Here is a 26,677-nt window from a genome sequence, read left to right as displayed (position 1 = left end):
GTTTCACTCAGGTTCTCTTGCAACCTTAAGACTTCTTCCTGATTCTGAGATGTCCAGACCAGATGGCCAGAGAGAGGGACTCAGATGACCCATCATCACCTCCACTGGCTCCAGCTGAATCCCAAACGCCCTCTGGGATGCCAGGCTTTGTCAGCTCTCCCTCTGCCCTCCCCCCCACATTCTTTTCCTTCCCCACCTTATTTCTTTTTCCTATCTCTCTCCTTTTGCTTCTGTTTAATAAGTATGGCTTAGCTGGCCAAGACTGCATATTTGCAACGTTGCACTAGGCCTGCAGCTAAAAGCAATACACTAAACCGCCCAATGCTGGTACAAGTTTGTCAGGTCTTGAGCTGACAAGACTGTGTGCTGTGCCTATGTTTGTCCAGAAGCGAGATTGCAAGTGAAAGTCAACACCAAAGAGAGAAACTGCATTTTTTTGTCTTTGTTCTTTTTTTCCCTTTGTGTGTGTCTTGTTTTGCCGCCTAGGAAATGAGATTGGATGTTAACAATGACCACTCCAGCCCATCGTTGAGTAATTTCTCTTTTCCCCAAAAAGACATTTTGTTTATTACCACCTTTTAATAGCCTGTAAAAGAGGGTCAAATAAGGGGGGTTTCCTTCTAAAGACTCCCTCTAGCTAAAGGGAACAAGGGACGTTGTTCAAATGAAAGCCTTACTTAATACTTTACATTTCAAATGCTTTAACAGTTTTTTTTCTCCTTTTCTGTATCTGTAATGAAAGGTTAAAGGGAACTTTTCATGGAGCTTGCCAGGACACTAAGCAGGCTGAGGTCTCTGTATATCAAACCCTGAACCTTGTTTAAAACTGAACAGGAGTACTTGTGGCACCTTAGAGACTAACAAATTTATTTGAGCATAAGCTTTCGTGGGCTACAGCCCACTTCTTCGGATGCATAGAATGAAACATATGCATCCGAAGAAGTGGGCTGTAGCCCACGAAAGCTTATGCTCAAATAAATTTGTTAGTCTCTAAGGTGCCACAAGTACTCCTGTTCTTTTTTTGCGGATACAGACTAACACGGCTGCTACTCTGAAACTTGTTTAAAACTGTTTGGATGTTGGGCAGTGACTGGGTTATGTTAACACCCTTTGACTCTCTGGGCCCATATATTCCATCTTAATACAGTGGCGTAGCCAGTTTCTAAGAGGAGGGGGAGCAAACATAAAAAAGGCACCCCCCCCTTGGCTTCTCCTCTGGCCACGCCCCCCTTGGCTCCTCCTCCAGCCGCACCGCCCCTTCTCCCCCCTCCTCGCTCCTCCAGCCATGGCTGCTGGCCGCCATGTTGCGCCCCCCCCCGCTCCTCCGGCTGTGCCCGCCGCCCCCCCATGACTGCCGGCCGCGCTGCAGGCCGCCAGCCTGCACCCCCCCTTGCTCCTCCGGCCACGGCTGCCGGCTGCCAGCCTGCGCCCCCCCTTGCTCCTCCAGCCGCGGCTGCCGGCCACCAGCCTGTGCCCCCCCTTGCTCCTCCGGCCACGGCTGCTGGCCGCGCTGCGGGCTGCATGCCGTGCCCCCCGCTCCTCTGGCCATGCCTGCTGCCCCCCCATGGCTGCTGGCCACGCTGCAGGCCGCCAGCCTGTGCCCCCCCTTGCTCCTCTGGACGCTTTTGGAAAGGCGGGGGGAGCGGCTGCTTTCCCTGCACCCCGCTAGCTACGCTACTGAATTAATACAGCAATTCTAACTGACTTGAAAGAGTTTTGTGGCCGAGTAGCAGACGTCACTCTGAGGGATCTGTAGAAGCAATGTTGTGAAGGAGTTTTCTCTCTGCATTTGCGTCCGCCCCAAGCATTCAAAAACCATGAGTCAGGCTCCCCAAAATCATGATTGGTTTAAAAATCACGTCAGCTCCTTAAACTACAAATTTCTCTTCTGGTTTCTGAGCCTCTAGGTGCCCTCAAGTCACATTTTCCAGCTTTTCTCCATGACAACGAGGGTTGGAAATGTACATTTCATTTAAAAACGACAGCTGAGATTCTCTCCTAATTGCATGATGCCAGCAGATGGGACACTACAAAAGCGACTCTCACGATTGTGAATCTAGTGCTATTTGGTGCAATGTTGCACCTGAAAGTCTACCCCCTCCCGTAACACCGGGCCCTCCTACAGCCGTACGGAAGCACGGGCTCCGTACCAATGCAGGATGCTGCTCACTGAATTCCCAGCATCGTTTCCTGCCGTGCTGGAACCCCCTTCCAAGCGCTGATTAGACCATGCCCTGCTTGGCTTGTGAAAATGGGAGGCAAAATAGCCTGAGGTAGGTGGGATGGGGATGGGGCTCAGACAGAAATGAGAAAACATTTTCTTTTAAAGTGCCTGAAGACTACGCCCAGGATAATGAGACTATTCACTCAGGCCTGTTTTGCAAAGCAGCTATGGAACTGCCTTGGGAGACAGCCACAGAGCTTCACTGGGATGCAGCCAATGCTGTCATCTGAAGCAAACTGCCTGCACTTGCTGCCAACAAAGGAACAATTAACATTCAAAAGATCTTTGAAGTTAACTTGAATGTGCCTGTTAGGAGACCATGGTGACACAGGTCTCCTGAAAAGCTAATCTAACCATTACAGGGGCCAGTTGACTATTAGTCAAAGACCACAGAGGAGCCTTTAAAACCGGCCAAAAGATGTGGAAGTTCATTTTGCTGTAAGTTACACTAGTTCAATCCTTACTGAAGTCAGCGGGACCACCTAGGGATAACTGAGTGAAGGATTCAACCCGCTGCTTTTGGGAAGAAACAAAGTGTGACATGCTGTTTTCTCCATTTCTCTTGTGGTTTTTAATGAGACACACATTGGTGGAAGATTGCCAAAGACAGCCAGGAAAACTGAACTACTACTATAGTACAGAGAGGAAAACCTAGCTTCAGTGTGCTTCCTAATGGCTGACTTCCCCTGATGAATATAGATGCAAAAAACATGAACAGAAATTTTGGCCATGAGATAAGATGGGCTTCTCACTGAGGTTGTTGCTAGGGTGGGGCTCTTTGGAGGAAGAAGCTCTTCTGATCATTTGATATGTTTTATCTATCTGTTCAGTCCCCTTGAATCTCACTCAAGCCAACATTCTATTTTTAGATGCTAAAGAAGGCATTTGACCAGGTTGAGAGGAACCTCTGTCACTTAAGACAGAGTGGGCAAGTAGCTTAGGTGCAGAACCAGCAACCCTCCAGTGGCCAGGTCAAAGGCTACATTTATATCTCCAGATGAGTGCAGAGAAGCCTTAATGGAACACAGAATCCAGCCACAAGGAGGGAGAGAAATTGTGTAGGCTAGTAAAAAGGGAGCACAACTTGGAATAATGGGTTAACATGAAGAAAGGGAAAATCTAGGGTGAACAACAGGAAATACTTTGATAGATCAGTTGGCAAATGGAATAGTTTCCCAAGAGATGTGATGGTGCTGGAACTGCTGCCACCTGGGATATTTCAAACTTGGCTTAATAAAACATTAAATGTCCAATAGGGAACAAGTTTGCATTGGCTGGAAGGTAGACTAGACAATTTCCTTGGCTCTTTAGCCCGCATACAAACAGATGACACCAGCACACTCACTGACCGCTTCCACCAGTTCAAAGGGGTACAGCAGGATCTGGCTTGCCCTGCTATTTGTCCTGGTGATAAAACTTCTGGCACACAAGATTAGAGGGAACCCTGGAATACCAGAGAGAGAGAAAATGAGTCTGTTCTACAGCCTTAGCTAACAACCAGTTGGCTTTTAGCTCATGCTGTAGAGGCTCACGCACTAAGCTCCTGAGATCCCTGGTTCAATCCCGCCCACCGGCGTCTGTCTGTGTTACACCTGGTGTTAAGGTGGGTGCATAGCACTTTTTGAAAATTAGGCCTCATTAAGGTGTCACTTGTGCACCCCAAATCACTAGTCACTTGAAAATCTTGGCCTACCTGATGAAGCCTTGCTACCTCCTTGCAAAACACACACATATCACTATTTTTACAGATGGGAGGGCAGGGGAGAAATGAGGCACAGAAAGGTTACATGACTCGCTCAATGTCACACAGCGAGTCAGTGGCAGAAGAAGCAATAAAACCCAGGAGGTTTGGTTCCCAGCCTCTTCAGAATTACAAAGGTAATGGAACACCAGGGAGAAATGGTGCATAAAGGAAAGGTTGGCGTAAACAGGTGGATGACAATCCCCTACCACCTCCAGATGACCCTGAGAACTGAACAAACGTCTCCCAGGGGAATATCAAGTGTAAACACCATTTATGCATCACCTGTTTTTTACCTGTAGCCAAGCAATTAAAAAACCTACCTCTGCAGCCTTAAGGTAGAAGTGAATTTTATTAGCAACAAAGAGCCCTTGTGGGCTACAGGGAGCAAATCTGCCCTTACTGCTTCAAGGTAACGGATGCTGCTTCAAGGTAATGGAGCTGCCGCTGCTCACCATGACTGCAGGATACAGTGGCTCCGTGAACGTGGTCAGGAAGCGGTAGATGAGGTTCATGGTGTTGGTGACGCCATAGAAAGTCAGGGAGCCAGCAGCATAGTCCAGGAAGACACCGATGGTCTTGTAATAGCTGCCCTTCACCACGGTTTGGATGTTGTTGTGCCAGACAGAGAACTTCAAGGAGTCCCACTCCAAGCACCAGGAGGTATTGTTCCGGCCAATCAGGTAAAAGATACAGCTCTTCCCAGTCTTGTGCATGTAACTGTAGGTTGCTCCCAAGCAGACCCATGAGTCTGAGACCTCGACTTCCCAGTAATGGCAGCCCTCACACAAGCTGCGGGTACACAAGACCTGTGGCCAGTGGTTGAATCCCTGGCAGGACCCGAAGAAAGACTCCATCAGGATACCCATGTTCAGCACGGAGTGGGTCTCCTTGAACAGCAAGAGCTCCTCGCTGGCGGTGTTGGGATCGAAGTTCAGATTGCAGTAGTCTGTTTCACAGGAGGCAAAAGGAGATATGGCCAAAGTGAATCCACTCCTGATGGGTGTGGGGAGAGAGAGGTGTCAAACTGTGTCCTGCTCAGTCTAGTTCCATTCCCAGACCAGAAGGGCAGGGAACACTATGATGAAGGGACTGATATTAGCTATTCCTAGAAGTTGGCAAGGGGCTGTTTCCTCTCTCCACAGAGAGGATTTGCCACTAGTGGTAAGAGAAGTGGTGGTCATGTAATGGGCATGTATTGGATTTTTAGTGCAAGATACTTGGGGAAGGACTATGTGGCTAATTTCTTCTCACGTTCACTGGCATTACACCAGCGTTAGTCTGACTTCAGTGCTGTTAACTCCTGACTTTTCCCTGGTGTGAATGAGAGAGAGACACAAGGGCTGCTGCTTGAGTCCTAGACACCACTGAGCATCCTGTCAGTATTTAAAAACATTATACTACTGCTTGAGACAGCTATAGGCTTCTCTTCTGGCACAGAAGTAGCCTGAAAGAGCAGGTACCATATGGAGCTCCAGATCAGATCCTTGGCTGCAAATTCAAGTGGTCTATGTAGGTCATAGTGTATTGTCTCATTTCCTTGTGCTCCCCTGTCTGTATTCACCTCTTCTCTTACCTTATGCTTAGATTGTAAGCTCCAAAGAGGTAGGACTGTTCTTTTTGTTCGGTTCATACAGTGGGTAGCACAATGGGGACCGGGTTCATGACTAGAGCTCCTAGGTGCTATGATCATACAAATAATACTATGAATGTTTTTCATTACTCTTCTGTGTTGTGCTCTTAAAATGTAATATGCTGTGTAGGTAAATGTGTGCTTTTTGTGCAGGAAAATGTCATGTGTATTTAAAGTTAAAGGAAAAAAACCACATGGTGTAATATTGTATCTGAGAAATAGCATATATATATATTTTTTTTATAAATGGAGATAGCCCATCTCCTAGAACTGGAAGGGACCTTGAAAGGTCATTGAGTCCAGCCCCCTACCTTCACTAGCAGGACCAAGTGGTGATTTTGCCCCAGATCCTAAGTGGCCCCCTTAAGGATTGAACTCACAAGCCTGGGTTTAGCAGGTCAATGCTCAAACCACTGAGCTATCCCTCCCCCACAATGATCCTATGATCATATACATGTAGTACACGTGCCACGGAGAGGAGTCAAAGTTGCATCTACAACCTGAGGACAGGCTAGACTTATCTTCCAAATATTTAACTGCAGCCTTAATTGTCTCCTCCTTGGCTTTTATTAAAATAAAAAAAAGTGAGGGGGAGAAGAGAGGGAAGAGAAGCCCCCTCATAAAACAAAGCCAATTTTCTCTCCAGAATGTTTGAAGCTCTGTTGGCCTATGAATTGGTTATAACAAGTGTAAATTCCACAATATGAAATTATTTAGCTAGACACCTTTAGGAACACCCTATCCCAGGTAATTTAGGGGGAAGCCTCTCTACTGTGCAACTTAACTGGTGTACGGGAGACAACAACCCTTCTCCTTCCTAGAGTGAATTGCAGCAGGTCTCTCTCCTGTGACCATTAAAAGGTGAGTGGCAGCTCTCCCTGAGCTTTCCACACCTTCAGTATGCTGATCACTGCTCTGTTAGCTTAGCCGCAGGTGACGTACACGGGGCTTGCAGCCTTTCATAACGTCACTCGGGGTCTGATCCTGCTCCCATTCAAGTCAATGGGGATAAGGTCATGTCCATCATTAGCTAGCTAACCCCCCTCTGTAAGATGTCCTGGCTCACGTGCACAGTACATTTTTTTTTTTCTCCCAGTCAAAAGAAGTCCAGTTTTCACTGAGCACTTGGACGCTTCTCATTGAGGACTGTTGACATAGCAAAGCTCAATTTCTATCCTGAGCTATTTTGGCTGTAGAGTTGCTTCAAAAACCTGCAAGATTATTTTTAAGAAGTATATTTTCCCCACCCTACTGGTACTCCAACAAGCCAATCTGATGTTTTTTTGAACAAAATGGATCTTGAAGCCAAAACAACCTTTTTATCCTGAAAGGAGAGAATTTCAAGAAATTCTGAACAACTATTAAAAATAGGAGTGTAGAATGGATACAGCAGCTTTAACTATAGCTGTCATCTCGTCCATAACAAAATAATTTAAAAGTCCTATAACGGGTGGCCAACCTGAGCCTGAGAAGGAGCCAGAATTTACCAATGTACATTGCCAAAGAGCCATGGTAATACGTCAGCAGCCCCCCCATCAGCTCCCCACCCCCCACTCCCAGCGCCTCCTGCCCACCGGCAGTTCTGCCAATCAGTGCCTCCCAATCTCTCCTCGCGCCTCCCAATCAGCTGTTTCGTGGCATGCAGGAGGCTTGAGGGCACAGCAGGCTGAGGGGAGGGAGCAGGAGGGGTGGAGTGGGGGCAGAGCCAGGGGTTGAGCAGTGAGCATCCCACGGAATATTGGAAAGTTGGCGCCTGTAGCTCCAGCCCTGGAGTCAGTACCTATGCAAGGAGCCGCATATTAACTTCTGAAGAGCCGCATGTGGCTCCAGAGCCATAAGTGTCGTCGTGTCGTCCCCCAACCCCCCCCCCCCCGGTCCTATAAGATAAGACCTCCCCTATCTTGTCTCTCTAATCAAGAAGTTATGCATATAGGGCCCAGTCCTTCTCCTTCTGAAGCCAGATGCAAAATTGGGATCATTTTTTTTTTCTCCCCCTCCAAAGACAACTCCCACCCAGAACTTTTCATTATTTATGCTGTGGGCTAACTTTTTGCATCCAATTCAGCCAAGGAAAATAGTTCTAGTCAGTTTCACTCTCCAGATAAGTGCTGCAGGGTTTGGGTTGCAGGAGAAACTTTAATTCAAACAAACCCCTTTTGATAATTAAGAAACTTAAAATATTTTCCTTCACTGTAGGGTTTGTATAGGAGAAATAATTGGTCTCAAAACTAACTTTACTCTTACATTCTCTTTTGTGCAATAGCTAACTTTAAATTTGTAATCAATACTATGATTACTTGTATCACTTTTCCTCTTAACTCCTTTCTATTAAGACATGGTAGAGCCAATTCAGGGCAGATACAGACCACAAAATGCTGGTACTAAGTAGAAATTAGTGTTTTTTTTTTTTAAAAAGTACTTTCTCAGGTATTCTTATAACTAGGCAAAGCTACCTGGTTTTAAGCCAGTTTAAGAAGACCCCTTTGCTCTATTCTGAATACAAAGTGCTACTTTTTTTTAATATGAGCCTGAACCCAGCCTGTAATTCTGCAAGTACAGTTGCAAATGATAGACTAGATCCAGTTACTTTATTGTGCCCACAAATCAAGTACTTAGGCTACTAAATCATATCACTTATGCCTGCAATTAGTTGCAGTTGGAAAAAAACATAGGAACAGACAATTATGCCTGCAAAATTAGAGATAATATTTCAAAAGCAGGCCCATGTTGTTAACAACATGATCTCATCAAAAATACACTAATGATTAAAGGAACATTGTTAGGTTTTTTTAAAAAAGTACCCCTGCTTTATATTACACAAACTTTAGATTATTACAATTGAAATAAATTTTAAAAATCTAACTCCCCTGTTACTATACTCATTTTATTTTTTGCATTTCTCTCAGCTTAGGTAGTTGTCAATTTCACTGTTTTTCCAGTCAGCTCCTAGTCTATTTCAAGTTCAGTTTTATCCCAGAATGCATTGGCACTTAAGTTTCAAGAACCAGGGAACCTGTTTCCATTAGAATTTCAAAACAAATCCATAGAAACATGGCGTTTGGCTTCCAGTTTCTGTAAAACTCATTTTTCTTTATTTTTTTTTACTAAACCTAAATTTTGGGTTAAACTTGACCTGATGACTACTCTGGGTCTATACCGAAATATCTCCTGATATCAACAGTAAAACTTAAGGTCAGGCAACCTTTGCTTTAGTCTGCAATTGTTTAAACAAGATGCCACTAGTAAACTGATTGGTAAGACGCTTATACGTTTCCTGCTTCGACGGACATAGGGTAGAATTGATTCCTGTAACGGTGAGGGCTAGTCTGGCCCCTGTCATAGTATGAGCTAAGGCAGCTCTAAACTCTAGCTGCAACCATCTCTATGGCAGGGGTGGCCAACCTGAGCCTGAAAAGGAGCCAGAATTTACCAAGGGGTGGAGTGGGGGCAGGGCCTGTGGTAGAGCCAGAGGTTGAGCAGTGAGCACCCACCGGCACATTGGAAAGTTGGCGCCTGTAGCTCCAGCCCTGGAGTCGGTGCCCATACAAGGAGTCACAGGTTGGTCTCTGGAGTCACAGGTTGGTCACCCCTGGAGTCACAGGTTGGTCACCCCTGCTCTATGGACTATTGCACCCCTGTAGTATAGCTGGGCTTAGAAACACCCCAGCACCAACTGGTGCCTGGAGGTTCTGCAGGTAGGGTGTGGCTGCATAGAGCCAGATATTCTGTCCATGTGCCTGCTAGTTAAGCTCCCTACATAGAGGATGTTTGCAGTAGGGTGACCAGATGACAAGAACAAAGTATTGGGACACATGGGTGGAGGAGGGCGCCACCGAAGCGCAAAAAAAAAAAAGCCCGAGTGCAAAATATTGGGACAAATGGTGTTCTGACCATACATTGGTCGGGACGCGGGACAAACAACTAAATATTGGGACAGTCCCAATTTTATCGGGACGTCTGGTCACCCTAGTTTGCGGGGTACTTTATTGCTGGTTTGCCAATGAATTTCCCCTAGGAACTGTGTGGAAGCAGGCACCAGACATGGGACTGTGTTCAAGTAAGTGGGTAGAGATCCTCTGTTCTCATTAGACTGAATGGCACACCATGCCTTTCACCTGTATCAAAAGCCCCATGTCTATGAAGTTCATTGTAGTGAGACTGAGTGGCCTCCCTCCAACCCAAAGCCAGCCCTGATAGACTGTTTAAGGGCTGAAAGCTTGAGCCACCCAAACCCAGGCTAAAGTCTGACAGTGACTATTGATCGCCCAGCCCTATTGTGGGCTCTTGGCTGTCCTGCGGACTCTGGGCCTGGCCAGACAGGACCAACTTGAGTGGCCTCTCTCCGAGCGGGAGAGTGAGGGACCATTACATTCATACACACACATAGACCATCCCCCTACTATCTATCCAAAGGGTCACTTTAATATTAGCAACAGAGGGTCCTGTGGCACCTTTAAGACTAACAGAAGTATTGGGAGCATAAGATTTCATGGGTAACAAATCTTGCATCTGAAGAAGTGAGGTTCTTACCCATGAAAGCTTATGCTCCCAATACTTCTGTTAGTCTTAAAGGTGCCACAGGACCCTCTGTTGCTTTTTACAGATTCAGACTAACACGGCTACCCCTCTGATACTTTAATATTGGCACTTCTATAGCACCTTTCATCTGAAGAGCCCCAAGCACTTTACAAATGTCTACTAAAGAAGCCTGAAAACCTCCCTGTGAAGTAGGTAATTGCCATGGTCCAAATGGGTGAAGCTGACACCGGGGCCTACCCAGGGTCACCCCAAAGAGTCGGTATCAGAGCTGGGAACAAACCTCCTGACTCCCATTCTCTTCCCACTTAACAATGCTTCCTTTTCGATGGGCAATGTTCTCTCCATTAAAGGTCAACCCTGCCCTTGTTTAAATAACAGCAAAACTCCCATTTCCAGCAGTGCCAGGTTCAGGCCCTTCGACTACAAGCTTTTTTGGGCAGAGCTGATTTGTTCAGCACCACCACCATGCTGTTTGCCCTTTATAAATAACTACATATGGAGATCACATGACATATGGCCACTAGTCTGTTGCCTGACAGATGACTGTTGTGTCTAGAGTTTTGCTGCACTAGCCAAAGTGGCCCATGTCTGCTCCGCACAACTCGCGTTGTTCTCACAATAAACGTTTTGCTGTATCTTTGACTGGTCTGCCCAGTCTTGTCAAACTGTAGCAACTTCAGCTCGCTGAGTTCTTCAGTTGAGGACACTCTCAACTCGAGCAGTTACATTACACCCTCCCCAGAAGCCAGCAAAAGAAGACTGGGGGGAAAAAAGGTCAAACGTGATACCAATACCTACATTTCAGGAGGCTCTTCCTGTCCATATCTGCTGGTATCACCTCATAGAGTTGCATTGTTATTCCTGTAAGATGAAAGAGACACAGCAGGGGTTTATGCTTCTTGGGAAGCGCAGGGGGATGTGTGGATCAGATGGGTGGGGTGGGTGTAAAAAGCCACCACCACCTTTCACTTGGGACCTTTATCCCTCTCCCAAAGTGAAGTGTTCTACAGGTTGGAAAATGTTCAGTTAAGATAACTGGCCCATTTTCACACGTCTCTGCATGTGTGTGTTCCTGACCAGAGCTGGACCCAGAAACCCTGAAATACCACAAGAGAAGCTGTTACACTATTTCCCAGCCTGGTCAGAAACCGTTTTAAGTTTGTTCTCCTGAGATTTCTAGCAGTAGGAGCTTGGACAAAGTACCTGATTTTGGATGTGTATTCAAACTGAAACCTTGTGAAATTAATCCATCCCTATTGTGTCTGAGCCTGACTGGGTGCACCCCTGTATTCGTATCCTACACACTACTGTAATAATCTTTGCACAAAATATGCCTTGAGGTATCATTTGAAAACTAATAACTCAATGCTTGATCACCTCATGGTGAACTGTATGTAGCAACGTTGTGTGTAAAGGTATGAAATCCACCCTGTATAATGTTAAAGCATATGTTCAAACTCACTTAGCCCTGATTAGATAAAACTGGTCAAGTGGGTCTTAACCACAGGGGTGTGTATTTACCTCAGTTTGCATGTATGCTGTATACAGTCCTCAGACAGTGAGGAAAAAGGAAGACCACAAAGAAAATCTTAATCTCAGCAAACAGAGGGGACAGAAGGAACTGCATGAACCTCCCCCACCCATTCCTCCCCCCGACTCCATGTCTCCTTGCTCAGCTGGAAAGAACTTTCTCTAGGGGTCACACTCAGGGAAATGCATTTCAAAGGGTGACTGAACTCTAAAAGTGAGGGGCAAAAATACCGCGAGTTCTTTCCCTATCCATCTCTTTTCAGCCTAAGAATACAAAAGAAACAGACTTTGGGGACAAATCCTGACCTGAAATTTGGTAAGCAATGATGCTGGGAACCTGTGGTAAGAACTTCACCTTGAACCAAGTCTAGTCTGTTTAGTACTAGGAAGCGTTTTATCTGTTTCTTGTAACCATTTTTGCCTTTAATGCCTTATTACTTGTACTCAAAATCTTCCTCGCTGTAGTTAAAGAAACGTTTTTGTTCTTTAATCCAGTGTGGGTTAAGGAGCATTTGAAAGGAGCAAGTTGTAGATTAGTCCCTTACAGGGACAACCAACCTTTATCTGAACTGCCCAGGAGAGGACTTGGACAGTGCAGAACAAAATACACATTTCTGGGGAAGGGCTGAGATTGGGAGTGTGGTGGAGTCCCCCTGCAAGTGGTAAATAAGCCTGGTGGAAGCCAACATGTGACTAAAGAGAGGCTGGCTAGCTGCAGCCACACACAGACGCTCAGGGTGTTACCTGCAGCCCAGGTGGGAGCTACAGAAGTAAAGCATTAAGAGCCTCTAAAGTTGCAGGGCAGGGGTGACCCAATCCCTTGCCAGTCTGGTTGCACCCCAAAATGCCATTGTGGCATAGTCAGCAGGATTTATACACAGCTGGCTATCTGAAATGAGATTCACACTTTAAGCACTGGGGTCACAGTTTTAAGTGAGTCTCAAGTGTGGTGGCTGGGAACAGTCAAAGGTTAGTTTCTGTTTGCATATTTCAGGTAAGGGAACTAGAAACAGTCAAGCATAAATAGGAGTGAATACCAGCAAAGCATCGATAAAGCTAGGGCTGGCCAGGCTGGAGAAAACACCAACTACCCCCAAGTTAGCTGATAGCCACTGGAGGATGGTATGTTGAGGTAGTGGTGGAAATTGTCAGAGACCTATTGAAGTGAATGGAGTTCTTCTGACTTACAGCAGTCGAGGATTTGGTCCTTGTGACTGAACTGGAGGGACAGTCCATTCTGACTGGAGCTAAAGGAGGGAGCCCCCATCCTGGACTCCAGCCCCCTTTCTAGTGCCCCAATGTAGAAGTTAATGGGAAGATGCTGGTGGCTGATAGCACATTCTGCAGGCAAAAGCATGAGCACTGAATGGGAAAGTGAGCTGGGGGAGATCATAGGACTTAGTGTAGGAACAAGAGCTCAGAGATGAGACTTCACAGGCTTGGAGTCTCCTCAATAAAACCCTGTGATGGAAGTTGGAGGTTAGTACCCCTGAAACTGGATACATGAAATTATGGGGAACAAAGTTGCTCAAAGCCAGTGGGGTGACTAGGTAGCTAAGCAATTCAAAAGACTATTGATCAGATGTATCTTCCAGTCTCTTGTTCCATAAAGAGCCTCTATTTGGGCTCCCAATAGAAGGCTGGTGGTGCTAGATGCATAGGTGTTATCTCTGAATGCTCTGCAAAGCAGCATCGAGGGAGCCAACTGACCTATTGTCTAGACCAGCCAGATATAAGTTCACAGCCATTCTTGAGAGGAGGAGAAGGAGGAGTTCAAGGGAGGAAATGGTGACCACCCTAGATTGGAGAGGCAGGGGATATTTTGGAGTCCTGACCATGTCCATCCTGATCTATAGTCAATGGCAAAACAGAATTCCCCATCGAAAAACCTGGTGAGGGCGGGGTATTCCCCATTTCAGCCACTAAAAATGTTTATCCCACAGCCAGGACTGTGTGCTGGGCGATCAGTAAGCAGGATGCTTTCCTAGCCATCCAAAGGAACTGGAACATGGGGATGCATTGCACAGAAAATCCCCCCTTTGGGGGGAAAACATTCAGATCTCAATGGAATAAGCTCACTCACCTTTCGTGAGGATTTTATTGATGAAGCAGAGGCCAACCATCGATAGCTGAGCCTTCAGGTCACCCAGAGTCTGTTTAAGGCTGACAAAACTTGAGCTCTCCTCGCACTTCAGACTGACGATGGGTTCGGTGCAGGCTCCCAACTTCTTGAGCTTTGGGAATTCCTAGCAGGGCAGAAACTTGTTTTGTTTAAAACCTCCTCAGCATTCATTGAAACCAGGCCCCAGGGTGAGATCCTGATCCCCTTCCTTCCATGGACTCCACAGAGTGAAAGGGACTTCTTGGAGAGTAAGGAGACCCTAAACTGGGGTAAGCGTACTGGAATCTGGCCCATAATGAATTTTTCTAACTCAGCGCTCCCACCAGTCAGCTCTGAGGAAGGATCCAGGGTGTATGTATGAAGGGGTATATGTCAAGAGGACCCCCTGGCTTTAAGTGGTTTCCATCAGATACAGGGTGTACAGTTTGGTTCAATAGCTCTCAGCACCCCCGGGACTGGGTGACATTCGCCTCAGTGCAGATACCCTATTCTGCAGCCAATGCACCACTTACGTTCCCCTTATGCCCTCAAAATAGGGTTTAAGTAGTGCACAGGCCATGGCACAGGGTGGAATTGCCCCTTTCTGAAGGACTTGTTTGGATGAAATCACAGAATTACAGCCACTCGAACTGCCAGACAAGATCCTTTCCTCCATTTTGCTGGAGTCTTTGTTATCCAAGTAAATCCTCTTGGATTTCACTGAAACATTGACTTGTTTTTGGTGTTAAGAAAAGTTCCCCGCTGCCTCAGAACATAAGCATGCAGTCTGGAAAAAACAAACAGTTGCGCTTAAAGCAAGGATTAGTAGCACATGTAAGAAAGAACATTAACAGCTCGATGTGGCTACTGTGATGGTCCAATTTGTTACTATCTCACTGTCCGATTTATTTCTAAAGCTAAAGAGGTTTTCTTAAAAACAAAGTGCGTTTTAAGCCTCTTTCGATTTGGGAAATTTGGCCTGGCTCTGTTAGCTTCAGTGGGGGGTGTTGTTGTTTACCCTAGCCACGGGGCTGGCTCTTTGGAATTCATTAATTCGCAAGGTGGTTACGGTCGTGTTGCTTTGATTGTAGGAGGGTTCCAAACCTCCACATGGAATTGTGGGGAAAACACTGCCCCTACTTTGTACCCTATTAAATTAAGAACCAGGCAGATGTTGGTTTACCCAGCATGATATGGCTTAGTTTTTTGATGCACGATGTTCCTATTAGAAGATTCCCATCTGTTGATTTCCATATAAAGCCTGCAGTAAAATATGTTTAGTGTGTTTCTCTTGTTCCTACCTTCATCCCAGTAGCTCTGCAAAAACCTGGTGGTGTCTGACTGATGATTTGTATTGGTTACCTGTCTTTCTCTTGGCCAGACCAGAACCTGCCAATCTTAAACACGTTTAGTAATGAATTCAATATTTTGCATCGTTGGACTCCAGAGTTTTGGGTTCAATCTCTGCTGTGCTGCAGACTCTGTGTGAATTTGGGCAAGCCATTTACACTCTCCATGCCTTGGTTTCCCATCTGTAAAATGGGGATAACTCCTCGACTATTTGGCCTGTAAGTTTTCTGTGGCAGGGGCTGTCATGTTCTATGTGTCTGGGGTGCTAGGTGGTGTACGGTGACTCCCATCTAGGTGCTCGTCTAATACAACTAATAATAGATTCACAGATTAAGGTCAGAAGAGGACTCTCTGGTATCTAGTCTGACCTCTTGCATAACATAGGCCATAGAACCTCTCCCAGTAATTTCCGCCTAATGCCCCACCTTCTGTTTGAGCAGCAGCATCTCTTCTAGAAAGCTATCCCGTCTTGATTTAAAGACTCTAAGTATAATACTCTGCCAGCCTTTAGCTAAAATAAAGCAAATGCAAATAGACGATCTTCTGCATTTGAAGTTAATTTTACCCCTTCACATCCAACTGAGGGCAGAGATGATACTGTAACTAATGTTAGTTTGTGATGAATAACGGTTGCATACCATAATATTTCCCCTTATGATACTCCTCCACATGGTTGTTTCCTTGGCTGATAAAGTGAAAATGATCAATAAAAATCGGTGCAATAGTAAACTACAGGGTGTTCACAGCTACTCTAATCTGAGGGTAGGTCTGCACCTGGAGGTGGGGGTGTGATTCTCAGCTCAGACATACTTGCGCTAGCTCTCATTGCTGGGGCAACGTGAGTGGCAGGGATGGGCTTTCTGAGTACATGCCCATCTGAGACCCCAGGCTTATGCTCAGGGTGGTGGGACTTTATTAGCATGTCAGTTCTCGTCAAGCTACCATGTGCAGGATCCTCAAACTGGGACTCACACCCCAGCCTCTCCCAGCAGAAGGTGCTGTAAGGAATGATCCAGAAAAGCGGCCCGTGAGGCCCTTCTCAGCTACTCCAGTCATAGCCTCTACTCCCCAAAAGTGGGTATAGGAAATTCACCACTACTCTACTTCAGCTACAGGCAAGAAGTAAACTGCAGGGAGCAGTGGTTGATGTGGATGCTAAGCATGGGGCAGATCTCTTACGCAAGGACAACCGGGCCATGCTGGTGGGGGCAGTTTACTGTGGTCACAGGGTGGAGGGGTGAACTCTACCTGCAGGAACTGTTGGTCACTTGCGTTGTCAAGGAGGTCTGTCAGCCAGAGGTTCTGCTTGTTGAGGTCAGCAAGCTTCCCTTGCTTTTGCTGAATGGAATTCCCCAGCTGGACAAGGGCTGCTCTCTCCTCCTTGTCCAAAAACTCCAGCACCTTCACCTGCATTCGTTTGATCTCCTTTATAATCTCCGCAAAGCTTTGGTTCACCTCGTCTCTTGAGTTCTTGACCACTTTCTAGGTGGGAAGGACACACACACACACACACACTGCAGTCACTGATCTTTGTGACTCACATGGATTCAAGACCTGACATGCTGACGCACTCCCCAAAAGTGCCTCCCTCACTCTCTCCAAGCAGGTTCTGGGCCATTGGCTCAGTAAATAGGATAACAAGAGGAAAATGCGTCTGCCCTACAAGGATAGTTAAAGTACCTTGGGGCAGATTTTGCTGCCCTTAGCTCAAGCTGAGTAGTAGCTCACTCTGCAAGGGGATCGCTCCCACTGCCTCCTCAGCATGTTAGGGGATCAGAATCTGACCCCCTTTGGGATCCTACCTTGTAAGCTCCTTGGGACAGGGACTGTCTTTTGGTTGTGTTTGTAGAGCCCCTAGCACAGCGGATTGTGGGTCACCGTTGGGGCTACGGTGATACAAATGAACAATAATAAAAAGGAGTAACTTTGTTCCTTCCTTGGAAAATCGTTCAATATTTTCGGTAATGTACACAAATGCCATTGAGTTGAGGGTCTCTTTGCTTGATCAGTTACAGGGAGAGACTCTAATACTAGGTACATCTGAGGGTAAAGACCTCCTTCCCCCATCTTTGGGTCTCATGTGATACAGTGGCGCTTGTTTCAAGATCCACCATATTAAAGACCCTTTGACCGTTTGATGTTTGGGAAATAATTTGGTTCATGTTGAATCTAATGTATTCAGAGTGGAAGCAGCAGTTTTACCGTGAGATAGATCACCCTCCCTTTGTGTTTGTGACTGTCTGATGCCATCATCAGGATCTGGTTTTCCACATTGGCTTGTACTCTCTTGGCCTCCACCTGGGAAAGGAAGAATGAACATATTTACGTTCACTGTAAATATAGCATCACCCTACGTGTAGCATTCCGTGACTACACAAATGCAAAATTCTCTGCAGAAGCCACTGCTCACTGAAGAATTGTGCTCCCGAATCTCAGCTTTCACTTGAAAAAATCAAGTTCCGATGGTTGGGAAGACTTGGTAACCTGATGCAGTGTTGTCCTGAACCTGAGACCGCCTATAACAATAGTTCTGAGTTGTCAGCTACCCCCATTCATCAAGGGAGTGTTCAATCTGAAACCTAAAGAAGATAATTTACATATCCGTATTGTCAGTGAGTTATCTGCTAATCACTAACAAAAATATCCAGCTAATGGGCCAGACCCTCAACTAATGTAAAGCAGCATAAATCTATTAATACCTATTTTCCATTTGCATAGTGCTTCCATTTCAAAGCATTTTAGAAGCAGGAATCAGTAGGGCTGGTCAAATATCTTCCATCAAACTCGGTTTTTGACTAAAAAAAAATGCCAGCTTTCCATGGGGAAAAAAAGGGTTTTTCAATGGAAAAAAAAAAATCAATGCTTGAAAACTGAAATATTTTGATTCAGATATGGCCCAGCAGTGCCTTAAGGGAGAGGTTGTGTAGGTGCCTCATGCTGCCATTATGCACTTGTGGTCCCGGGACTTCCATGATGTACTGCCTCCTCCTCAACATTGGGAAGGCTGTGATGCATTAAGGGAAATTTAGTCTGGTTGGGGAGCCTGGCCCATAGAAGAGAATACGGACATGAAGTAACCAGACTACAACTCCCATGAAGCATTGCAGCAGCATTTCCAAATTGAAATATTTTAGATTTTGATATTTTTTTTCACTGAAAAGTTGAAATTTCCTGGGGAAGCCCATTTTCTGGCCAGCTTGAAGAACCGCTTAAGTGCCTTTTGGAGTGGAATGGGACAGCGTTTAACAGTGCACAGCTAACACTGCACAACAGGTCAGGTAGGAAAGTGAAAATTACCATGTCCACTTGAAACTGGAGAGGGTATTTAGATTGGGTGAATGTAACTGGTCAAAGAAAAAACCTAGTCAGGACACAGGGGTAATGTCCCTAACTCTTATGAAATGAGGCCTTTCATGACCACAAGGGATCCCTGAATTTACATCTCATCAGAGAGGCGGCACTTTCAACAACATAGTCCTACACCCACACACCTTCCTGAGGTGGTTCAGTAGTAACCTTGAAGGAATGCCAGCTTCACAGCCTCTGGTAGCAGCCTGGGTTTCCTGGGTGGTCTCCCATCCAAGTGTGATTAACAGTAATTGTATAATAAATGTTCCATAAATTCAGAACATGGCCTCGTCCTGCAAAAAGCTCCTTCTGCGCAGACCACTACACCCCCCTCTAGGGCCTTGAATTCAAAAGGTGCTCTTCTTGAAGGCAGGGAACATCTCTTACTGAACATATTGCCCAGGCTTCACCCTTCTTAGTCTGAGCTCTAACAAGCTCACAGCCCTGGGGAGCATGACTGCAGAAAAGCACCTGGCAATTTCTCGGCTCAACTCCCTGCTGATTACAAACCTGATGAAATGCAGATTCTCAAAAACCCAATGTTCCAACTGGCGCATTAGCCAAGCCTCTCCTTGGACGCTAGTATAAATGACAGATCCACTGCAAATTAACGTTATTCCAAAGGAGCAGATCAACAAATGGCCCTGCTTTGGCTTCAGTAGTTTCGTTCTGTCTGTTTCCGCACGGATTGACTTCTAAACAACCAGAAACAGACCTGACAGAGGAATTCCTGCACCTCGGGGGATACTGGGCTATTTATTGCTACGCGCTCAGGACCAGCTCCTCATCTGCTGCAAGTCAGCAGAGCTTCCCTGCTGTCAGTGGAGCTGTGCTAATTTACCCCAGCTGAGGATCTTGGCCCACAATACAGATATAAAAGAGCAAAGGCAGACTATCCTGAGTTACAATCTGTTTCTGCCACATGTTTGAGCAAAAGCTCTCTTATTTATTCTATGGGCTCTTCCTGGTGCCCATAACAGGGCTACGTGGGCATCGGTTCTAAGACCCCTTCCCTCCAGCACTATCAGATCTCCGCAGAGAAGGCAATGGCTGTCAGGAGTCTGATATGAGTGGTTGCTTTTGTTTCATGACAAGATGTGTGTGTTCAAATCTCATGCTTCAGCATGTCAGCTGAACTCCTTGCTGAAGCCAGGAAGGCATTCTGCATCCTCCATCCCTTTGTGTCTTTGCCCGGTTGGCCAGGTCCACTAAAGAGAGGTTTTGCCTTCTTCTGACGCATCAGGTGTGGCCACTGCTGGAGACTGGATCTTATGGGGAGTTGTTCAAGGGCATGTAGATGCCCAATTCCCATTGACTTTCAGTGCCTTTGAAAATCTTTGTGTCGCCGGGCATACATGCTCCCTGGTAGACAGAGGCATGGACTGATTAGATCAGTTTTTTCCTAGGGAATATTTTAGGTCTCCTATTCTGCATCCCAGATTATTTTAAATCACGGGACAGATCCACTGAGTTAGCAACCTGTTGCAGGTATTTTAGACAAGCTGCTCTGGAGTCAGGTACAAATTTACTTGCTCTCTCAAGAGAGCCATCTACTTTAATATCCCTGGAATTGCTTGCCCTGGAAGGATACTGGAAATTGACTATACAGAGGGTGTTTCTCCACTAAAGACTTGATCTAATTCTCATTGAAATCAATGGACCAGACGCTCCGATGTGGAAAATCAGCATAGCACCGTTGACAGCTGATGATTGCACCCATAGTCATCCCATTGATTCCAGTGGGTGTTGTATCAGGCTGTGAGTGAAGAAACTATTGCAGGATTGGTTGTCCTTGCGATGGTTACACATCTGCATGGTGATGTGTTTGATTATTTTGGCGCATTGCGCACACGGGGCACCTTACAACAGTGGTTGTACCAGTGCATTCTGGGGGATTCCTGAAACACCTATCCCATAATGCACAGCACTGTGACTGAAAACAAGGGCTTCTGGGTAATTTTCAAAAGTGAAGTACTGCACTGTAGGCTGGTGTTAGAACTCTCTGAACCAGGACAGTTTCCCATTCGTACTGGTTCAGCCAGACATCAGATCTTTAGCAGACACAGGTGTTTGTAACTAATTATTATGACCAGAGGCCTGGGATGACTGGTTTGTGTGAGTGCAAATCTTTGCACAGGTGTTGCAAGCACAAGGGGTTCCAAAGAATGGTTCCTTGCCATGCTTTTTATGCAGCGTAGGCAGGTCTTTATTTTAGACCTAGATATCTGCTTTTCTAGAGGGCCCCACTCCTCTTCCTTATTAACCGCCCCCCGCCCCCTTAGTCTGGGCTCAGAGGAAGAGAGACCTCCATACTTACCACTTTCCTGGCTCTCTCCTCCTGTAGTGGGATTGCATCATGGTTCTTGTGCTCCTCTCGGATGCAGGTGTAGCAAACTAACCCACCCTCCGTCCTACAGTACAGCTCCTGCAGCTTGTGGTGCTTCTGGCACAGTCTGGCTTTCAGGTCACTCATGGGTTCCAGCAGCTGGTGGTTCCTGAAGGTTTTGTCTTCGTAGTGCAACTGGGTATGGTTTTCGCACAAGGAGGCCATGCACTGCAGGCAGGACTTGATGGACTTCACTTTCCTAGAGGAGCAGAGATCGCAAGGGATGTCATTTGGACCTGCCAGGGGACGCTTGGCTGTTGCCTGAGCCTCCTCCCGGGTGAACTTTTCTGCTATTTCGCCAAGGCTTATATTTTTGCGGAGTCGAGGCCGTGAGCTGAAGGGTTCTCGGCACTGTGGACAGTAGGGACACTCCCCAATCACAGCTTGATGGTCCCAGTAATCCTGCAAGCAGTCCATGCAAAAGTTGTGTCCACAGGCAGTGGTGACTGGGTCTGTGAACACCTCCAGGCAGATCGGGCACACGATGTTGTCCTCAAGGAAAAAAAAATTTGTGTTGCTCATGGTGACAGAAGCCTCAGCTGGGATGCTGCCTCACAGATCCTGGTATTTTGAGCTCTGGGAAACATGAAACAGACACAGGTTTACTCCATTGTACTCACCTTTCAAGACCCTCTGTGGAAAGTGATTAATAGATTTGTAACATTTTTATTAAGCTAGGTATTCTCATGTGAGAGATCATTAATAGATTTTTAAGGCAAGAAGGGACCATTCTGATTCTCTAGTGTGGCCTGGATGATGCAGGAGGTCAGAACTTCTGGTGGAACTCGGGCATATCAGTTAGAAGCCATCCAGTCTAGACTGGCAGACCTCAATTGATGGAGAATTCATAACATCCCTAGGTAATAGGTGCTGGGGGTTCTGCCACGTCCCCTGGCTGGAAGTAGTTTCCATCATATACTGGGGTTTACAGTTTGGTTCAATGGCTCTCAGCACCCCCACTATACAAATTGTTCCAGCACCCCTGTAGGTAAGTTGTTCCAATAGTTCATTTCTCTTATTGTTAAAAATGTGCACCTTATTTCCAGTGCGAATGTGTGTAGCTGCAGCTTCCACCCTCTGGATCTCGTTATTCCTTTATCTGCTAGGTTAAAGAGCCTTTAATTTCAGTTATTTTGCACCCCCACACGTGTGTGTGTGTGTGTGTGTGTGTGATTTTTTTTTTTAAACCATGTGACCCTTCTCTAGTCCCTTTCATTTAAAGGTCTCCATGCACTTCCCAGATATTAATTAGGTTTCACAGTCACTAAATAAAATGTCATTGTCTCCAGCTGACAGATGCGGATATTGAGGCACAGAACAGTCGAGTGACTTTCTCAGTGACTGGGAGTAGATCTACACTGCAGCTGGCCTGGGACAGCTAACGCAGGCTCTCAGGGCTCAGGCTGGGGGGCTGTAAAACAGCAGTGTAGACATTTGGGCTGGCGCCCGGGCTTTGAGACCATGTGAGGGGGGGAGGGTCTCGGAGCCCAGGCTCCAACCCAAACCTGAAAGTCAACATTGCTACTTTATAACCTGAACCCCCTGAGCCTGCATCAGCTGACCTGGGCTCTGAGACTTAGTGTCGTGGATTTTTTTATCGCAGTGTGGGCATATGAGCTGGGAATAAAAGTCAGGAGTCCTAGGTCCCGTGTCCTACTCTATCCATAGATGTACTGCTCTGTATCTAGGCAGACACACTTCTGCCTGAGCAGTTCCTTTCGGTGGATCAATCTGCCTACATGGGTCTTTGCTTGCTTCCTAGCTTGGAGGGCCTGTGGGGACAGCATGCTCTATTGCTGTGTGATAATAGTGAGGGAATAGTACAAGAACTCCTAATGTTGAATCCTTCTTAGCTAGGAGAAAGATGGTCACAATAACAGGACCAGAGACACTATGAGCAGTGTGAACAGTCATAGCTGGAGTTTTCCCCAGTAGCATCACATAGAGGTTGGCTACTACAAGTTTATATTTTTGAGATATTGGCAGCCCACCAAAAAGCCACAAGGGATCAGAGCAAGGGGAACATGAGGAAATGCAGGACCCCAACCCAGGTGTGGACTGTTCTCTAGCACAGTTGAGCAGGTGCAGAGACCATATGTCCCTTTGGAAAGCCTGAAGAACCACAAACAGGCTACCTTGGAGAGGGCAAGGGACAACCCTCCTCATTCAGCTGAGATACTCAGATTCATTGGGCTGAAAGACTCTCAGGGAAGAACTATTTTTTAGGACAAATTGAGTTTTGGACTAAATGAGCTCATCTCCCATTGCAATCATCAGTGACTGGCTTATGGCAGGGCTGAATTTGGGTCATTCTCTTTACATGGCAAAAAACACCTGTAGATGATAGTTCATCATGTCATTACCATATTTTTAAATATGTTAAATCTTGTTAATTCCCTGTAGAATATTCCAGAGGGTGGTAGGTGGTGGCCAATCCAAAGACTTACAAAGTGAATGGATTTTATGGGCTTACCAATTCTGGGTCAGTGATCATTCTATTGCAAAGCCAGACTCTGGCAAATGCCCCATACTCACCTGATCTATTTGGATCTGAGGTCACTCATGCCTCCCTATGCCAATGAGGAAGTGGTTACATGGCAGTACCAAAGGATATTCCCTGACAGTTGCCACTCAGAGCCTGGCACCGCTTCCAATGCCAAGTCACTGGTTGGTTTTTGTTCTCCCTGGCCCTTTAGCAGCTCCCCCTGAGGACTCCCTTCCAGTAGGCAGCCCTTCATGGGACAGCTAAGTCTTCTGTATGACATCATAAACCAAACTTGAGTTTCACTGAACATTCCAATTATGATGCCATCAGACAGTGTGATCCACTGGAGAGGCTGAATTGTACTCTGCCGTTTCCTTAGAAGAAGGGAGCTAGAATGAACCTCAGAGGAGCTGCACGGGGAGTGGACACACTAGACTGGCAGCAGGCACAGAAATGTGGCAGTGTTCCTTTGACGAGTTCTGCTTGTTACAGTCTGGAGCTTTGCTCAAGCGCTTTTAACTGGAGGCCAGCTATGTTGCAAACCTGCAACCCAACTATACTCCCTCCTCCGGGGTTCAAAAAAGAACTAGATATGTTCTTGGAGGATTGGTCCATAAATGGCTATTAGCCAGGATGGGCAGGGATGGTGTCCCTAGCCTGTTTGCCAGAAGCTGGGAATGGGCAACAAGATGGATCACTTGATGATTATCTGTTCTGTTCATTCCCTCTGGGGCCCCTGGCATTGGCCACTGTCTGAAGACAGGATACTGGGCTAGATGGACCTTCGGTCTGACTCAGTATGACCGCTCTTATGTTCTACCTCCCCTACTGCACTGGATCTGAACACTCCTGAATGTTAGGAAACTTCAGAACTGAACTTTGTAGCCTATGCCCGTGCAGAAATAGTAAGAGCTGTATGTATGTAGTAGTAAGAGCAGTATTTTTTTACACATGGGTTCACTTTGATCTCATGGTAAAAAGTAGCTCACAATAGATCTTGTAATATGGCTGCTGGGGGGAAGCAAAGAAATGACTTGAAAACAGAGATAAATATTTGGAATAGCTCCGGTTTGAGAATAGTTAACATTACAAGGGACAGATTGCATCCCCAGATTCCACCGAGTTGTGGCCTCCACAGCAACCCGCCTAGTGACCCTGTATTTTCAGTCAGGGTACATCTACACTACCGGGGGGAGTCTATTTAAGATACGCAAATTCAGCTACGTGAATAGCGTAGCTGAATTCGACGTATTGCAGCCGACTTACCCCGCTGTGAGGACGGCGGCAAAATCGACTTCTGGGGCTTTTTGTCGGCGGCGCTTACTACCACCTCCGCTGGTGGAGTAAGAGCGCCGATTCGGGGATCGATTGTCGCGTCCTGACGGGACGCGATAAATCGATCCCCGAGAGGTCGATTTCTACCCGCCGATTCAGGCGGGTAGTATAGACATAGCCTCAGATGCAGCAGTATTAAACTGTTAGTTGTGGAAAACCATCTACCTGGTTGACAAAGATTCTGAACTAGTTTTTTGATACTGTACTCACACAAGTCAGAATCTGTAAAAGCTTGGACAGTTTTATAGGTGCAGGTTAAGAGAATAAAAGCTGAGGAACTGAGGTTCAATTATAAATGGACTTCCTATTTTGAATTACTGCTTACAGGACTTGCTTTGTTGTGAATGTGAATGAATGTACAGAGACAAGGTGGGTGAGGTGACATCTTTTATTGGGCCAACTTCTGTTGGTGAGAGAGACCAGCTTTTCAGCTACACAGAGCTCTTCTGCAGGTAGCTCGAAAGCTTGTCTCTCTCACCAACAGAAGTTGGTCCAATGAAAGAGATTACTTCTCTCATCCTAGGACTGACACAGCAACACTGCATACAATGAATGTACATGCTGTGACAGACCCAGACCAGTGGGGTACAGGAGTCTGGTAGAGGGCAAATATACTGGTCACTGGATGAGTAGTTTTCTGTTCCCTGAGTGACCAGAGAAGGGGCTGCACTAGAGTAATCAGGAACCTGCTAGAACCAATTAAGGCAGGCAGGCTAATAGGGCACCTGGAGCCAATTAAGAAGTTGCTAGAATCAATTAAGGCAGGCTAATCAGGGCATCTGGGTTTTAAAAGGAGCTCACTTCAGTTTGTGGTGTGAGTGTGAGGAGCTGGGAGCAAGAGGCGCAAGCTGCTGAGAGGGTGTGCTGCTGGAGGACTGAGGAGCACAAGTGTTATCAGACACCAGGAGGAAGGTCCTGTGGTGAGAATAAGGAAGGTGTTTGGAGGAGGCCATGGGGAAGTAGCCCAGGGAGTTGTAGCTGTCATGCAGCTGTTACAGGAGGCACTATAGACAGCTGCAGTCCACAGGGCCCTGGGCTGGAACCTGGAGTAGAGGGTGGTCCCAGGTCCCCCCCCCCCCCAAACCTCCCAATTGACCTGGACTGTGGGTTCTTTCAGAGGGAAAGGTCTCTGGGCTGTTCCCCAACCCACACGGTGAATCTCTGAGGCAAGAAAATCTGCCAATAAGTGCAGGACCCGCCAAGATAGAGGAGGAACTTTGTCACAATGCAGACACAACCTAGGGTGACCAGATGTCCTGATTTTGGGGTCTTTCTCTTATATAGGCTCCTATTACCCCCATCCTGATTTTTCACATTTGCTGTCTGGTCACCCTAACACAACCTGACTTCCTATTCTGCCAAAGCAGTTTGCATTTTGAACCTGAAACTATTGCTAGCTGTGCTCTGTCACCTTCTGAGACGGGTCAGGGGCTTGGGAAAAGCTTTTGAGTTCAGTTCACCAACAGCTCCTGGACCATAATCTAAATTAAATAATTTAAGAAGATCTCTTTAATCTAGACATCTTAATCAGAACCCCAACACAGATGACCTGATAGATGCAGCTAATGTTACAATGATTAGACAGTTAGGTAAGTGTTCAAAACTCCAGCAGTCGTCCTCCCACTAAGGCTCCAAACATGCACCAGTGGAGGCAAACTCTGGGAGAGTCCCTACTGTGGTCAAGGCTTTGCCAGCTGCAGGAACAGAGTTGGTGGCAGATTACACACATGCTCAGAAATGGACCCTAAGAAGGAATATAGTTTTGTGGTTAGAGCAGGAGCCTAGCAGTTCCTTGTTCCTAGTTTCTTTTCCCAGCTTTGCGGATTCTCTGTGTGATCTTGAGCAAATCACTTCTCCATTCTGGTACTGATGGGAGGCTTATTTTACATTTAGTACGTTGAGATCCCAGCACAAGGATGACAATAGACAGAAGTTTTAAGATGGCCCCAAACTCCCACATGCTGATCTCCTGAAGCAAAAGCCATAAAAGGAAAAAAGGGGATAG

General features: G+C 46.4%; 1 protein-coding gene across 1 annotated transcript; it reads right to left on the bottom strand.

Annotated features, from left to right (window-relative positions):
* Positions 1-4,357: 4,357 nt before the first annotated feature.
* On the bottom strand, positions 4,358-21,374 carry LOC128848418 (E3 ubiquitin/ISG15 ligase TRIM25-like). The gene is made up of 6 exons (XM_054048404.1): positions 20,784-21,374; positions 17,321-17,416; positions 16,367-16,600; positions 13,751-13,913; positions 10,936-10,998; positions 4,358-4,914 (listed from the first exon to the last, which is right to left on the bottom strand). Exons 1-6 carry the CDS (start codon positions 21,372-21,374, stop codon positions 4,373-4,375), a joined length of 1,689 nt encoding a protein of 562 aa, XP_053904379.1. The 3' UTR covers positions 4,358-4,372.
* Positions 21,375-26,677: the final 5,303 nt, after the last annotated feature.

Source organism: Malaclemys terrapin, chromosome 13 (genome assembly GCF_027887155.1).
Source record: "Malaclemys terrapin pileata isolate rMalTer1 chromosome 13, rMalTer1.hap1, whole genome shotgun sequence".
Taxonomy (NCBI): domain Eukaryota; kingdom Metazoa; phylum Chordata; order Testudines; family Emydidae; genus Malaclemys; species Malaclemys terrapin.
Note: the sequence above shows the minus strand (reverse complement) of the source record. Positions and strands in the feature narration are given on the sequence as shown.